The sequence below is a fragment of the Mixophyes fleayi genome, chromosome 5, assembly GCF_038048845.1.
Source record: "Mixophyes fleayi isolate aMixFle1 chromosome 5, aMixFle1.hap1, whole genome shotgun sequence".
Lineage (NCBI taxonomy): Eukaryota > Metazoa > Chordata > Amphibia > Anura > Limnodynastidae > Mixophyes > Mixophyes fleayi.
In genome coordinates this window covers 123,540,367-123,558,575 of record NC_134406.1, presented here as the reverse complement: position 1 = coordinate 123,558,575, position 18,209 = coordinate 123,540,367, and the positions used below count along the sequence as shown (strand labels likewise).

The following is an 18,209-nucleotide window of genomic DNA, read 5'->3' as shown; positions in this document are numbered from 1 at the left end:
TTATGACAGAAGCTTTCAAATATACCAAGGTTTTTATTTTAGTAAAACTAAAACAACATGTTTGGGATATTGACAAATGAATTTCTTTTTATTTTTCTTTCATAGGGTTACCTAACACCAGGGCCATCTTAACAACATTATGGGCCCCCGGGCAAAGCAGTGCACCGGGGCCCCTACATATATAGATATATATATAGATATAGATGTATAGAGATACAGATATAGATATAGATATATAGAGATAGAGATAGATAGATGTACTTGCTCAGTGACCCTTGAAGGTTTTTTGTTGCAGGTTTTTTCTTTTGCAGGGTTATTTATTCTAATTAAGAGCCCTTCATATGGGGCCCCCTTGCCCGTGGGCCCCCCGGGCACCTGCCCATCATGCCCAATGGAAAAGATGGCCCTGCCTAACACCTATTAGGCTGTAATAGATGGGCAGGAACACAATGTAAGGTTCACTTTGCTACATTGCGGCATATGTTATAGCCTTGTCCCTTAGCAAATACATTTTGTATGAATGTGTGCAAGTGTATTCAGACCAGTGTTCCCCCTAAGCTGAGCAATCTGGAAATGATAGAGTTAAACCTGTATCTTACTAGGAAACATCCTGCAGATTGTGAATGCAAACTTTTCAAGTGGAGCCCTCATTAGAGTGACCTTTTAACTCTTTGCTTTCCAGATTGCTCAGCTTAGAGGGAACACTGATTCAGACTACCCATTTTGTAGTTCCCTCATTATGTTCCAGGGTTTGCTTTTTTAGGGGTCACTTGGGGAATTTTACTGGGGTAGGCAGGTGATTAGGCTGGAAGTACATGCCCTGCGCAGTACACTACACATATATATAATTATATATAATTAGGGTCAGCAACGGGGCTTTGTGGTTAGCACCTCTGCCTTACAGCACTGGAGTAATGATTTTGATTCTCGACCATGGCCTTATCTGTGTGGAGTTTATATGTTCTCTCCGTGTTTGCATGGGATTCCTCCAGATGCTCCGGTTTTCTCCCACACTCCAAAAACATACTAGTAGGTTAATTGGCTGCTATTAAATTGACTCCAGTCTGTGTGTGTGTTAGGAAACTTAGACTGTAAGCTCCAATGGGGGCAGGGACAGATGTGAGGAGTTCTCTGTGCAGCATTGCAGAATTAGTGGTGGTATATAAATAGCTGCTGCTGCTGATATAATTGTATTTGATATTTTAAACAACTCATTGATTTACACAATTTTGTATATGTATATGTTGAACCTCGTAATCCACAATAGTTAAGATCTAGGATTTGTAATTTGTTGTTTACCACTTATTATTTTTCAAGACTTTTTCTGCTTTTTGTTCTGGTTTTTAATATTGGTTTAGGTTATCCTTTTTTTGAAAATAAAGATAATGTAAGGAACCAACTAGAAAGAAACATACAAATATTCCGTCCATTTCTATAGCATAGACTTTAGTGTATGCCATTTACTAGGCAGGCTTTTGAGGAATAAAGTGCTTTGCTGCAAATGTACACTTTGCAAACAGACAAAATTGTAGTCTTTATTTTTTAAACAAAACTGTCTGAAATTGTAAACAATGCAAAAAAAGAAAATCATTACTCTCAAAATGTAATTTCAATTACAGAAATAAACATGATATTTGTAGCATAGCATAGCGTAAATATTTTTATCCTTGAACATATGACGATGACGTACCTTTTTTCTTTGCACCTGCATAGCGATTGAAACTTAATGACTGTCTTATTAAACGACACTTGCGAGCAAGAAAATGTGACACCCAATCTGCAGTCTTCTCCCCACAATCGGATGTGTGAACTCTACAGAGGATAACAACAATTTCAATAACAGAACCATTTATATTATTAAATCATATTTTTCTAGTAGTCTCTTTCTAATATATTTACATACCCTCAGGATACAATTATTAAATACTTTTGTTTAACTGGTATTTCTTTTACCACATTTCTCAAAGAATAACAACAGTTATTGTGAGCTGTAGATATTTACCAGAAGTAGACCCTAAGGAGGGAATTCAATTAGCCATGATGTTCCTCAGAACATCGCAGCTGCACATTTTTACTGTTACTACAGTAAAAAATGCTCTAATTTTTCCTCGCACCATTTTTCTGAGGAACATCGCGGTTAATTAAATTCCCCCCTAAGAGTTATTTTTACTAAGTGAAGCCCCTAATTAGCTGCTGTAATTTTTTAGAGGTACTTTCACACACAGTGTATCTAAGGGTTAGTGCCATTTAAAACAGTTATAGGAAGCAAAAAAAAGAGGGTGGGTGCGAGTTCAAAAAATGAGTTAATAGGTTTTTTTTTAACAAGAACTGTTTTATTTTATTCTTCTTTTGGAAGATAATGTAATAAGTCCCTGGAGACAATATGCCTTTCATTTCTAGAGCACATACATTTGGATTTCCTGCAGTTTTCATTTTTTTGCTACATCAATAAACCATGTCAACAGTAAAACAGACTGCTTGTAGGAGGGATTCTGTCTCAGAACTGGACAGGGCACTGCATTGACTGAAAGGACTTCCATGAAAACTGCATGTCCTTTAGTAAGTGCCAAGGCAACAGAGCGGCGGGCATATCAATGCAATTTGCATCTTAAAGGCCTTGTCCCTACTGCGCAGCAATGCAATTTGTGTCTTCAAACAGTGGGGACCTGATCAAACATAATAGCATAATCCACTTGCCCACCTACGAAAAAACTGGTGCGAGATTGGGGAGGGTAGCACAAATATTGGGCATACGCACATCTATATGTAAGAGGGAGTGGATCTGAATATACATCTGTTGATGAATGCGGGTCTAGGTCTGCTCAGCTCTAACAGACAAGACACTGCAACATACGTCCAACACATATGGTTTATAAAGTCGCAAAAGAACAGACAGGAAAAAAACAATTAAATTAATGTGACCTATATAGTCATTAATGACAAAACATTATACAATAAAAGAGGTTTTTTCCCCTTAAAATACATTAATTATGATGTTATGAATGTCTACTGTACTTAAAATAATTTTTTAGAGCTGCTCCTGATTGTTCTAGCATGCATACACAGCCATTATCACTAGTAATCGACACTTACACCAGACCTATAGCTGGTATAAGTGATACGACTGAAAATTATGTACTTTTCAGATATCCAAACCTTGAATAGGATGCTGCCGCGTACACTCGAGCCTTACTGAACACTAACTATGTGCATAAATCCATTTCCCTGTCTGTTATGCCCCTGAAATCATAGGCTGTAGTAATGGTCCTTTGCACTCGAAGAAGAATTGGATGTTGCTGTGTTCACTGGTATATGTTTTGTTTCTGGGCATGTACAGAGCGATTTTCACATAAAATGCGGTATGTATGGGCATTTCCGTGTCTTAATAAATCAGGCCCTCTGTGTTTTACTGTGGTTGTAGTATTTTGTGGTATTACTTATAGCTACTATAAGCTGTGATTTATATTATTTAATGTGCAGAAAACTGCAGCTGACTCCTCATGTGTCAGTCTCTGCTTACAGTTGCAATATATATATATATATAAATAATGGACCATTCAAGGACTGTATTTGTCCAGGGGGACCTCACACTATATTAATACCATATTTGGGATCTGTATAATGTGTGTTTGACTTTCACATAGGCACTTCATTCATATAAGTAGTACTCCCTTAGGCTCTGTTGAGCTCTATGTCCCAATTACATCTTACCATTCCATCACCACAAGAAAGGATTATCTTCTTAAAATAAGAGTTAAAGTATGACACATCCATTCAAAGTATGTGGTATTTTAATAGGTAAAATTCCAGAAACTGTTAATTACCAAAATAACTGTGCTCTTCTCTCTATTTTATATATATATATATATATATATATATATATATATATATATATATACACATATACACATATATATATATATATATATATATATATACACACACATATATATATATATATATATATATATATATATATATATATATACATATAGTGTATGTGTCAATATGCACTGAAATGGCCTCCCAGTTAAACATGAAATTTATTGTTTAGTAAACGTATATATTAGAGAGTTATCTTTCATACACTAAAATGTTCATATACTCTAGAATTATTTAATTCAGCACCTTTTCACAGTAAAGACAAATTATTGATGTTCCACATTTGACGGTTCCCTTACCTATCTCCACAAACTTTGTTTTGACATAGTTGAGCTGTCCCATTGCTCTCATCATTAAGAGGTATTTCTATAGGAGACATGCCTAAACGCGGAAAGAGAGACATGAAATATTCAGTATAATATATATATATATATATATATGTTATATATACATATATATATAAATATATATGTATATATATATATATATATATATATATAGGGTGATTCAAAAGTCGCAGTACACCCTTTTATTTCAAAAACTCTACAGGAAATTGGGAAACCTGAATACTCCAGTAAGGTATGGGTGATGTGGTCTATCTTTTACGGTATGTACCACACATGGGCGCCATCTTGAAATCGGCCAATCGGCCCAATTCCTGTAGAGTTTTTGAAATAAAAGGGTGTACTGCGACTTTTGAATCACCCTGTACATTAATATATATATATATATATATATATATATATATTTACATACACATATATATATATATATATATATATATATATATATATATGTGACAGAGTCACAGGTGTGAATGGCAGGTATTCATGTCCCAGGCTCTCTGGAGAGAAGAGGGTGGGCTCCATGCAGGAGGCCCAGTCCAGGTCTTCTGGTTTGCAGCCTCACAGCAGACTAATTAGGAGCTGTATGTCAGTGATGGCTGTGAAAGACTGCAGCTCTGCCTCAATCTCACTCTCAGACCAGGGGAAGAGGTTGGTTGCCTCCTGAGAGAATGCTGTGGTGAACAATGAGCAATAATATGTGTTTGATTTGTGTGTGGGACATAAGGTCCTTCACACTTGAGAGAGGGTCTACATTCAATGTGTAGTGAGTGTCGGACAGGCAAGGTTTTTCTATTTTATTTTATTTTAGGTTTTATTTTGTTCATTTCAGTGTGCTAATAAAACTGGCAGAGATCAGGGAGATGGTACCTATTCTCCTCACACAGTGTCACTATATATATATATATATATATATATATATATATATATATATGCACGCACACATATAAACCAAACCAGGCTAGTGTTTAACAAAAGTAAGGAAATACATAAGAACATTTGTAGTTTATTATTTCAAACTGCTGTGACAAAGTCCCATAACATTTAACACAACTCACAAGGAATTTGCTGATATTGTATTGTGTTGTGATTTAATGTGGGTTGTTTTATTGTCCTGAAAAATATAAGAATACTAAGGGGCATATTCAATTGTCCGCGGGATTGACGTGAATCCTGCGGTCCGTGCAGGATTACCATTATTACGGTAATCCTGCGCGGAAAAAACGTTAATACGGTAATTTACTCGCTGGATTTCAGCTCGTAGCTCAGGGAGCTGCGAGCTGAAATCCAGCGAGAGATTACCGTATTAACGGTAATAGTTTTTCCGTGCTCGATCCCGCGGACAATTGATTACCCCCCCTAAGAGTAATTAATATATTCCATTAAAAACATATTGAGGTGTAACAAAACACAAAATCTAAAATTCATTCTTTTTTTAGTAAAATATGTTGCAACGTTCAATAATGTTTAAAATTGAGAACATATTTAAAACATACTTTAATGATACTACTTCAGTATGCATACAATTTCTTTTTTGATAATGACAAACTCGAATTCAACATTAGTAGCAAGTTTCAGCATTTTATAAGAATATAATAATAATAATAATAATAATAATAATAATAATAATAATAGGAGTGTAAATGCAGTGTCTCTTTTTTATCTTCCTGCATTATTAAATCAGTATTGTAAATGCAAACCACTTTGATAAATAAATCAGCAAACTGAGCAACTTAATTTACAGCAAAATACTCTCCTTAGCTTTTTATAGGGAGAATATATTCATTTCCAGAAGGTGGTTCCAAATGGTAACAAACTAGTATATTATGCGATTCAATAGTTTAAAGTAATGTGAAACATTAGCTTTCGTACATAAATTAACTATTTTATTAACCTTACTACTTATGATCCTTTTTTTAAAATGTATCTTACATAGTTCAATAAAAATCTAATTTAATAAACAAGCAATTCTTCAAGAAACATTTAGTTTCATGCTTACAGCATAGCCAAATCACTTTGTTGTGAGTATTTATGAATCTGCTGTCTAGTTTATCTCTTCCAGACCATCCCAGTTAACATGCCCCGATCTACCACATTCAACTACATAGATGGTTTATACACTTTGTGTGGAAGAATAAACCCCATACATGAGCTTCTATTCAATAACCGCTTCAACTTAGCGACCGCACGGACAGAATTATCCAACATGTCGACCAGCTGCACCGCATACATGCAGAACTGCTTGGAAAGCTCGCCAGGTGCCTCCTTGAACTCTGCTTTGCTGCTCAGCTCCAATCATGTAAGGAAATTTCAAGATATCTATCTTTATGATCTAGTGACTACCAAAGCCAACCTGTGGCTTGGTTTGCAAACAAGCATTCCCCTAGATCAGGGGTAGGCAACCTGCGGCTCTCCAGATGTTGTGAAACTACAAGTCCCAGCATGCTTTGCCAGTAGATAACCAGCAGATAGGTGGAAAGGCATGCTGGGATTTGTAGTTTCACAACACCTGGAGAGCCGCAGGTTGCCTACCCCTGCCCTAGATGGATAAGTAAATAAAAGAGAGAAGAAGTGCAAAAGACCGTCTCTAAAGTAAATATACCACCATAGAAATTTATATAACACAATTTATTTAAAACACAATTTCCAAGGAAATATATAAAAAAGACAGTACACCAAATTCATACAATACAAAAATAACTGACTTATCAAATTGGTAATCAGACCTAATTCCATTTATTTGTTATAATCTCAGTTCACCTATAGTGCACATATCAGCAGGGCCTGATTAAGGGTTCCAGCCGCCCCAGGCTAACACCGGTTGCCCAAGCCCTCCCCCCCGCGCGTGGGCGCGCCTCCCGCCCCCTGCCCCAGCCAATACCTATATTTATATTTATATATATATATATATATATATATATATATATATATATATGCACAAAATTGTATTTTTGTAAATTGTAATTTTTAACTTTGTACATGGGCAAAACCATGATGCATTGGAGAGGGATGTAAATTAAAATGTGGGGACAGGTTTATAGTTAGGGTAGTGCATGTCCTAGATCAACTTTAAATTGCAGTGTAAACATAAAGCTAACAAGTATTCGTGTGCTACATGAAAAAACAGCTAGTATTTAACTTACGTGCAAAATAATAAACTAATTTGCATCCCTTGCATTGTAACATGGTTTTGTCCAGGTGAAAACTTACTTATTTTTTTTTTAATTACTTACATTCATGAATCAGGCCCACATTAGTTTGAAAACACATTAAAATGTCACTAAAGTAAAAATCCACATTCAAAGTTAAACAGGATACGCTGTTCTCTCTTACCTGATCTTGCAGTGTAGACTACCTGATGTTCTCTCTTGTTCTTGAAGTGTTGTTGTCAGTTGGCTTCTGGAACATTGGGGTCCTGTACTGAAAATGTGCAAAAATGCAAAATGTTAACAAATCCTGAATGATTCAAACACAACACTCCATTATGACCAAATAAAACAACCCCTTAGTACAGGCATATATAGATAATAAAAGATATGAAAATGATTTATAATCATATACTAACATCTACCAACCCCTGACAGTCAGTTAAATAACCCCCCAGCCCTTAGACAATTTATAATTTTTATCCGCCCTGCAGCTTATTCCCCCCCTGAGTCATGATCTCACCTCTGGCCCCCATATAGAGAAAAATATTTTGCCCCCTGCAGCTTACCCCCCCCGCGTCATGAAATGTGCCACTGCCCCACCCATAGAGAATAATAAGTAAAGCCACTGAGCCTTTTATCCCACCCCCAGTCATGATCTGTGCCACTGCCCCCCCATTAATTATTTGTGCCTAAAAACGCCAGTGCCAGTCCCCCCCCACATTGTGCCTGAAAATGCTCTCCTGCCCCCCCCCCCCATATTATGGCTGAAAATGTTCTCCTGTCCCACCCCCCCCTATATTATAGCTGAAAATGTTCTCCTGCTCCCCCCCCTATATTATGGCTGAAAATGTTCTCCTGCTCCCCCCCCCCATATTATGGCTGAACATGTTCTTCTGCTCCCCCCCATATTGTGCCTGAAAATTCTTCCTGGGCAGCCATTCACTCAAAGTTTTTCTTACCTGCCTGTGAAATCCTCTTCTGTTCTTCTCCGCCGTCCGGCGGTGTTTGTTCTTTCACTGCGGGTGTGGTCTGTCTGATTAGTGTGGTCTCGTGAGATGTTAACATCTCACGTGACCACACTGAACAGCGCACCGTGGCCGCACTGACGGCAGATGACAGCTTGTGATTAGCTGTCGTCTGCCGTCTTCAGCATACTTGAGCCTATCGATGGAGTCATAGGCGGATTCCATACACCCGCGGCGGACCCCATTACATAACAATTTCTCGCGGGGGGGCGTTTGGCGGGGGGAGGGGTTGAATTGGGAAAAAAAAAAGGAACATTTTTCTGTTAACCAGCGCTGCTGCGCCCCCCCCCCCCCCCCGATCCAGCACCCCAGGCTGCAGCCTGGTCAGCCTGTTGGCTGATCAGGCCCTGCATATCAGGAAAGTCTTCCAATAATTGATTGATCATATGTTTATCCTGAATTGTTAAGATGGTAACATAAATATAGTCCAAGGACCTTTCAAAGGACCAGATCTCTTTTTAAGGATCGTCACAATTTGAACAGTATTTAGATATATACACCTCTTGAGAATTCTACAATCAAAATCAGAAGCCTGACTCTTGCAATCCATGCTGGCAACTTCTGACACCGCCTACTACAGCTGCAGTACAGGTCTTTTAGTTCTTGGGCAAAAATTCACTCTCACCACGGTGATCTTACCCTCCTTGAAACTCGATCCAAAAGGTTTTACAGAACCGTTCCTTGGGTTCAATATAAGATCAAAACTCTCATAAAATCAATCCAGCTAAAAAGCTTGGGTCTCTTATTAGTAATTTAAGGAAACCACAAAACTACTCTGGAAACATGTGTCAGTTCGGCTCTTGCAAATTACTAATGTATCATGTTCAAGTTGAAGGCTTAATGGTGTATAATAGGCTCTGTTAAGGGGTAAACAGGCTTGCCTGTGGCTGGCATACTATTGCCCATATCCAAAACATATCTCTGACTAGTGTCATTTTCCTAATCTGAGGGGTTTATTGCTATTACGTCTCGCAGTTGATTGCTCCTTTTAGCTGGTTACTGCAAGAACAGTTTAATAAACAAATGACAGCTCTCATAAAAAAGCAAAGAGCTATGATCAAGAGAAAAGATGAGCAGACTATTGCTACGGAAACTTGGTCTCATGGGCTGTGGAAGATGCTACTAGCTGTGGGAGTGGACACACTGTGCCGCTAACAGTTGGCACTGACTCACCAGAGGTACGAATCTAAATGAGTGTCCTTTATTCACCAACTGAATGATGGACTTGTTGTCTGGACACCCACAGGTTGCGGTCCCTAGATTTGCCCCACTAGATAGTTGCTGACAAAATCAGGACCAAAAATCAATGAGGACCAGACTCAATATTAGTCAAAGACAGACCCGAGGTCAGGGTGGATAACACAGGTTTAATAATAAGGAAAAGGGACAAAGGTTAAAGTCACAAGCAGGGATGTTCTGAAGATAAGCTGGGTCATAATCTCTTGATTAAAGTAACTATACAGACTTGGCTGTAAAACTACTACTTATGCTAATAATACCTTTTGCTTGAATAATCAGAATGTTTTTTGTCAGATCTATTGAAGGACGAATAAGACACAATTTTGGCTCTTGCTTTTGACTCAGACAAACTCCATTTTCATTCACAATCATCCAGTTTCGATCAAAAAGCAGACCTTGTTCTACCACAGGCCACTGGGAGACCTAACAAAAGGCAAAGGAATATTAAAGATATTTTTCAGTATGATTCAGTATAAACAAATAACCACAAATAAAATTGACTATTACTATTGTAGAATATTAGTTGAAAAACATAGGTAAAAATCAAATTAGGCTGAAAACATTAGAAAAATTAAATATCATTGTTAATTAAATGGAAAATATTTCAGAAGTGATATAAAAAGTAGCATCTCATTTTGTTTAAAAGTAAAAGTACACAAACATTGTATAGTTAGTTGCTGTTGATTATTGTGATCTGTGATGCATACTAAAGAAATATACTACACAGCTAAATAAACTGTGAATAGTGACCAAATTTACTGTTTTGCTGACAAAGTCTGCTTATAAAATAACCATAGATAGTTGTAATGAGTTAGTGTCATTCTTCCTTTTTTTCTGCAACAAAGACGGTATTGAACCTCAAGTTACATCATTCCACCTATTGGTCGAATCTCGGGATGCTTGAAATGTGGCAGATCAGTTTGCATAACATGCAATTTTATTTTGAATAGGATACACTATATTACATCTTGTGGTAATAAAACATCTTTTCAGATTCAAGATTTTATTAATTGCAAATCGACACATGTCATTTATGTACTGGAATTTTCTCGCTTGCTTCAATATGTTGGTAGAACAACAAGAAGTCTAAAAGAGAGATTTAAGGAACATAAAAGAAATCATCTGTATACATGTTCAGACACATTGGGGCATATTCAATTGTTGGCGTTATAGCCAAAAATCTCGTGGCGCGAGCACTATTACCGTTATTACGGTAATAGTGCGCGTAAATACCGTTATTACGGTAGTTTTCTCTCTGGATTTCAGCTTGCGGCTCTTTGAGCTGCTTACTATTACCGTAATACCGGTAATAGTTTTAACGGCGCGGGGAAACTAAAGAATTGAACATGCCCCATTGTGTGTCTAAACACTTGGCCTTAATAATGGTGAGTCCAAAGAACTAAAAATCCTAGGAGTAGAATAGATGGAGAATAAAAACAAAGTGGCAATCGTTTTCAAAAATTATATCAGAAGGAAGCCCTTGGGATTTTTATTTTACAAATCTTACATCCAGAGGGTCTCAATGAAACAAAATAATTCAGTAATTTTTAGGGGCATATTCAATTGTTGTTTTTCCACGCTGCGCTACAGTTAATACGGTAATTTGTAGCTGGATTTCAGCTCGCGGTTCAGGGAGCTGCGAGCTGAAATCCAGTGAGTAAATTACCGTATAAACTGTTTTTCCATGCATGATTACCGTAATAACGGTAATCATGCGCGGACCGCGGGATTTTCGGCAATCCCGCCGACAATTTAATATGCCCCATAGAGCTAAATGAGGCTAAAAACAGAATGTTTTTATATATACATATAATCTTGGGTGACTACTATTGGTTATATAATAGAGGGATTTGATTTCTTTCTGGGCTATATTTTTGCTATACATTATATAAACGCGCTCCCATATCGATTCTCATTTGTTCTAATCAATGAACAGTTTATCTAGATTGTTTAATATGATTTATCTTTATTTATGGTAGTATTAGTATACACTCTTTGGGCCTGAGTCTTCTTCTAACACAACGTAAACACAAATTGCTTTTCATACAACTTCATTGCCTTAATTTCATTGCTACTAGCCGACCGGAATCAGATGATCAGATAGGTAACATTGAACAATAATAAATGTTTCTAATTAAATATTTAAATGTATTTCTATGGCAACTTACAATTGCTAACAAAATAAAGATACAATGTGTTTCCCTTGGAAGATGATCCTTTAATTCATTTTGTTGATGGATCATTGATTTAAACCACTTTTTTGGTTTGGGTTGCTTGAGGGTTATCGGTATCATTACTAATATATTTATATGTTTAATATGTAATAAATGACAGTCTATACAGTTGTTGATATTTTTCATTATACATTATTATTATCACTTTTTATTAATTGCTACATAGTGTTTATAGATGTGATTAGTAAAACTCATGTCTGTGAGACCAACACCCACTCCCAGGTGAGGGGTATTACTATAATTAACCTTTGGCATTTTCCTTTGGCTATTTAAACTCTGTGTGATTGGTTGGAGTTTGCATTGATATTTAGCCCTCTGAGGAAGTTGCTTGTGTACAATGTAATGTGCTACCAGTGTCGGACTGGCCCAGCGGGCTACCGGTGAAATCACCGGTAGGCCCGGCTACCTTACGGCCACACCCCCTTTTACCCATGGGCAGAGCTTACCAGGAGGCTCGTAGTCCTCACAAGGGTCTTCTCCAGCGTCCCCGCTGCTCAATTGCGATCGCAGCTGCGATCATGTGACCACATATAGTGAGTGTGTGTGAATTGGGGACACTTGCGTGGCATAACATTTGGGGCACTACTGGGTGGCATAACATTGGGGGCACTATGTGGCATAACATTGGAGGCACTATGTGGCATAACATTGGGGCACTACTGTGTGGCATAACATTGGGGGCACTATGTGGCATAACATTGGGGGCACTACTGTGTGGCATAACATTGGGGCACTACTGTGTGGCATAACATTGGGTGCACTACTGTGTGGCATAACATTGGGGCACTGCTGTGTGGCATAACATTGGGGCACTGCTGTGTGGCATAACATTGGGGGCACTACTGTGTGGCATAACATTGGGGGTACTACTGTGTGGTATAACATTGTTTTGGAGGCACTACTGTGTGGCATAACATTGGGGGCACTACTGTGTGGCATAACATTGTTTTGGGGCACTACTGTGTGGCATAACATTGTTTTGGGGGCACTACTATGTGGCATATGTGGGCTGCCTATATATACTAAACTTTAGAGGGGCTGACTAAACTAAACTATAGTGAGGGGGGGCTGCACAGAGAACACTATAGGGAGGGGTGATGGGACCTTTAATGCTGAGGTGGTTTGAGTCTATAATTAAATGTGGGGCTGAGTGTGGGGAGGAGGGCTATCTATTAAATGTGAATATTAATTATTTAATGCAGGGAATGGTCGTGGGAAATGGATGTATTAAACGTAAATACTATTAATTTATTGCTGGGGCTGTTTGGAGGGAGGGTAATAGGTTTATTTATTAAATGGGAATACTATTAATTTAATGTTGGGGTTGGTTGGAGGGAAATAGATCTATTTATCAATTGTGAGCACTATTACTTTAATGTTGAGGCTGGAGAGAGGCCTAATTATTAAATGTGGGTGCTGTTGATTTAATGGCAGGGATGGTTGGCATTTCTAAATGTACCCATTATTTTTTCCAAATAGGGCCCTCAACATTCCAGGATCCAGACAAGCCGCAACTAAAGAAACCAGCAGCCACAGGTGGTAAAAGTGACAACAACAGGTAGGACAGTCTGTCAAATGTTCTGAGTCTAGTGCAGGCTTGGCTAACCTGTGGTACTCCAGGTGTTGTGAAACTACAAGTCCCAGCATACCCTTACAGGAATAAGCTGCTATATATTGGCAAAGCATGCTGGGGCTTGTAGTTTCACAACACCTGGAGTACCACAGGTTAGCCAAGCCTGGTCTAGTGGGACAATCCTGATTTTTGGTGACTGTTCTGCCCAATCTAAGGGGCAGGTCAAGACTGTGTATTCTTTATAAACACACTGTATGCTTTATATACTACACTAAGGTGCTAGCTCTCCTTCGTGGACTGACCACTCCCCCTCTAGTGTCAGGTCCCGCCTCTATGATGGCTGACCACACCCCCTCTGGTGGGCCCCTAGTGTTGCAGTCCCCCGGTGGGCCCTTCATGCCCCAGTCCGACATTGTGTGTTACTGTCAATAACGCTGCAGTGACAACTTTTATGAACTACTGCTTTGAGTGCCATGTTGCCACAGTTATATGATTGAGGACATTGGATTGGACATCTTTTCCCACTTGAAATTTCACCATTCTTCAGCACAACACATGCTATGGATTGAAAGAGAGGTGATCTTACAAGAGTAAGTACTGCTCTTTTGCTAAAGCCTCAGTCCTAAGTGGTGTAGTAGCCTTTAAGATGGACCTTGACTTTTGCATGGGACTTGTAGTTCCACAATTTTTAGAGATGTAATTAAGACCTGCTTATTTCAAGGACCCAGATCAATTAATTGTGCGTTTTATTAGTTTATGCAGTTGGTCTTTCAAGGGACGTTTCATTACCTATGTATCCATGAGAAACTTTACCGTTCTATTTATCATCTGGCACATGGAGGCTTTTTGCACATATACCATATCAAAGCCAATTGGTTTTAGAGTTTATGCTGGCATTTGGTTTTATATAAATAACACAGCATTGTTTTATGGCTAAATGTGATATTGTTAAATGTTTAAATGTTATTAAATTACATATTTTAACTCAGACATGGGTTTGTAGTACTTCATAGAATTTTTCATTAAGTTAGCAATTGGACTCTTTTAGAGCTGTCTAAACCTGTGTCTATGCAATCATACTTCAGATGCAATTTCTGTAACAATTTCACCAACGACTAAAAGTCCCGATGACCATGACGACTCATGGATTCACACCTACACAATTTATCTTCAGATCTGTGAACTTCATCTCTTATAAACATCTGCTGTAAGGGCATTGTTCCATCGTTTAGCGTGATTGTTATGAAGTTTCTAAAACCAAATCAACAGATCTGAGCAATGTGTTTTGGTACGATAAAACATGATCGTGGGTGCAATATCTCACCAAACGGATGTGAATTATGTGATCTGCTGGATAATTGCATAGGTGTGTGCCATCTCCACCTTTTATTAATAAATAAAAGGTGGAGATGGCACTGCATAAAAAAACTTCACAAATCGGAAAATTAGAAACAACAAATAAATTCAGAAAAAAGCTTAAAAACAAAGTGCAATATTTAAAACAAAACAAGAATCTATGTAATTATATGTAATGCATTGATTTTGAGTAGAGATGAAACCTCTGAGACCCAAATTTGGCCACAAATGTTTGAACCTTGCAAATTTTGTGAATCACAGTTTCTAATAGCAAATCTGTGATTCACTGATTCTGCAAGGGTCTGCAAAACTATGCACAGTCTGCACATTTCAAGGACTGCCATCACTATACCAAACTTCTCCCATCAGCCAGTGAAAACACCTTGTAATGCAAACAAATACACTGTTATGGAAGACTAGACGCATCAATGCAAATCAAGGCTTGCAACATCACCAAAGATAAATCTGCCCTGTACTTAGGCAGTTTTGCTTGTTCTGAAATGTTCAACATATCTCAAGATTTGAAAAATATCTTGAAATATGAAAAATTTAACAATTATAGAAAAAGGTATTTGCAGTTTAATAACTTATAAAACATTGTTTTCATTTTCATTTTTCCAAATTAATGTAATATTGCATCTTTGATGGCACAGTACTTTTATTACATAGTGTACTTATTTTTCTTGTGAATCTAATGTATGGAGAGTATATATTAAAGGGTTATCCAGTTTTGCTTGATTTGACATTTTTGGTTTAGATTCATCTGCCAATATTCCAATTGATAATTAGGTTTAACTATTATACTATTATATAGTACTTTTATTACATAGTGTACTTATTTTTCTTGTGAATCTAATGTATGGAGAGTATATATTAAAGGGTTATCCAGTTTTGCTTGATTTGACATTTTTGGTTTAGATTCATCTGCCAATATTCCAATTGATAATTAGGTTTAACTATTATAGGGCAAGTCTGGTACGCTTCCACCATTTTTGTACATAAGTTGCAGAATAAGGTGGCTCTTCTCACTCTTTAATAAAAACCTTGTCCATCATTCACATCAAAACAAATCTGAACTGGTAGCGATGACATAAACCTCCCCTGGAGCAGAGTAGAATTTTCATAAGTAGTAATGTTTCAATGGGGGGTGTAACTATAGGTTTTTTATTAAATCCAGGTGCACAGGTAAAGCATTGTCCTTACATTATAACAGCTATATCGTAGAGCTGCTCTTATATGCTGTAATACGTTTCCTAGGTTCCAAGAGACATCCGTTACACACAGAAATCTATGAACTATTTGGAAGGTTTCTAAGAGAATAAAAGTTAAAGCACAAAGTCTGAACCCCGTATTATGGAAGTAGCAAGCAGTCATAATGAAATCCCAACAGTAAGATATCTTTCCTCTGAAAGGAGTTTCTGTAACCATTTGCTGAATTTCAGTATTACCACTGACATGAGGATGTTATAAACACACTGACAGTCCCCCTACAGCACACACTGTCCCCCACTTTCCTTTCTTGTTGCATGAATGACTGAAGAGTTTTTGTAACTGTTTCTTGGCTATGTACAAGCATTGACCCCACCTTTTTTTCCACATGCAGAATTTTAAAAAATACACTGGATGAGATCACAAATGAATTACCTGTGTATTTCTACAATTAGATAGTGTGACAGGATGGACCACCCTGTCTGCTGTTGGCTTACCTTGCCACCGTTCCCTTTCATTATCCCAAATGCGCCCTCTTGCCGCAGTAGGAGGGGCTTACAAATGCTGCCACCACTGGACTCCTTACCGGCATCCAGTACTGGGTTTCTTCTGCATAACTGACGCTGCGAGTGTACCCCATTACTGGTGTACCTGGGCTGGTACTTCTGATCTCTTACTATGGATCAGGATTGCTGTGGATGGATCTCCCCTGGCCTAACACACTGACCAGAGCTACAGGGTAGCAGGCAGAGCTGTGGTTTGGACCCAGAGCTGGGTCCAAACCTCAGAAACAGATGGGAACGGATTAGATTTTGGGTGTAATCTGTAGGTCACAGGATTTTCAGCATGGAAGATATTTTTAAGCAGGTCTTTGAAGCAAGTGATGTTCATTTGCAGTCACACTGAATGGAGGTACCAGATGAAATCAAAACAACTTTTAATACAAAACAGTGCTGTTTTTATACACATTTGAACACAGCCTCATTGGTTAAGCCAGCTCCCTCGAGGTCTGAGCTATTTTTAGAATCAGGATGTAACCTGTTTACCTAAACATGGATTTACCTTCAATGCAAAGCTAACAATATTTACACTTATCTGTGATATCCTAAAACCTTGCTGTGATTTCCTGCATCTCATTTCAGAGGCAGGAAATTTACTAGCAAGTCGAAGGGTCTAATTAACATAAATCCTTTCTTCAGACAGTCGCAGAATACACATTCCCAAAGAAAGGTACAAACCCCAAGCAAGCCATTTCCCCACGTAACAATACACAAAAGACTTCCATCCACAAAGCTTATTGTATCAGATATATACCTCCAGAAATAACGCATCTACTCTAGCAAGGTTAAACAAGAAACAAATTTCTTCCCCTGGTCTCAGAAATAAAGATTTTCTATATCAAAATATACACAAGATCAAAAATAAGTGCATTGGCAATTATATAAATAAGCTATTTCCTGTGTGTGACGGTAGGGGGACAGTGTGTGATTGTAGGGAGACAGTGTGTGATTGTAGGGAGACAGTGTGTGCTGTAGGGGGACAGTGTGTGCTGAAAGGGGGACAGTGTGTGCTGTAGGGGGACAGAGTATGCTGTAGGGGGACAGTGTGTGCTGTAGGGGGACAGTGTGTGCTGAAAGGGGGACAGTGAGTGATGAAAGGGGAACAGTGTGTGATGTAGGGGGACAGTGTGCGCTAAAAGGGGGACAGTGAGTGATGAAAGGGGGAGAGTGAGTGATGAAAGGGGAACAGTGTGTGCTGTAGGGGGACAGTGTGTGCTGAAAGGGGGACAGTGAGTGATGAAAGGGGAACAGTGTGTGATGGTAGTGGACAGTGTGTGCTGGAAGGGGGACAGTGTGTGCTGAAAGGGGGACAGTGTGTGCTAAAAGGGGGACAGTGTGTGCTGTAGGGGACAGTGTGTGACGGTAGGGGGACAGTGTGTGATGGTAGGGGGACAGTGTGTGAATGTACGGAGACAGTGTGTGATTGTAGGGAGACAATGTGTGCTGTAGGGGGACAGTGTGTGCTGAAAGGGGGACAGTGTGTGCTGTAGGGGGACAGTGTGTGTTGTAGGGGGACAGTGTGTGCTGAAAGGGGGACAGTGAGTGATGAAAGGGAAACAGTGTGTGATGGTAGGGGACAGTGTGTGCTGGAAGGGGGACAGTGTGTGCTGAAAGGGGGACAGTGTGTGCTGAAAGGGG

The 18,209-nt window shown here is 38.5% G+C and overlaps 1 protein-coding gene across 3 annotated transcripts in view; it reads right to left on the bottom strand.

Moving 5' to 3' along the window:
- MOCOS (molybdenum cofactor sulfurase) overlaps nucleotides 1-18,209 on the bottom strand; it is a 720,810-nt gene that overhangs the window by 53,567 nt on the left and 649,034 nt on the right. For all 3 annotated transcript variants that reach the window (XM_075212790.1, XM_075212791.1, XM_075212792.1), the window contains 3 exons: nucleotides 9,900-10,062; nucleotides 4,182-4,263; nucleotides 1,691-1,812 (listed from right to left, as the gene is read on the bottom strand). In XM_075212790.1, coding sequence (XP_075068891.1) covers nucleotides 1,691-1,812; nucleotides 4,182-4,263; nucleotides 9,900-10,062 — 367 coding nt within the window. The remainder of the gene's footprint in view (nucleotides 1-1,690; nucleotides 1,813-4,181; nucleotides 4,264-9,899; nucleotides 10,063-18,209) is intronic.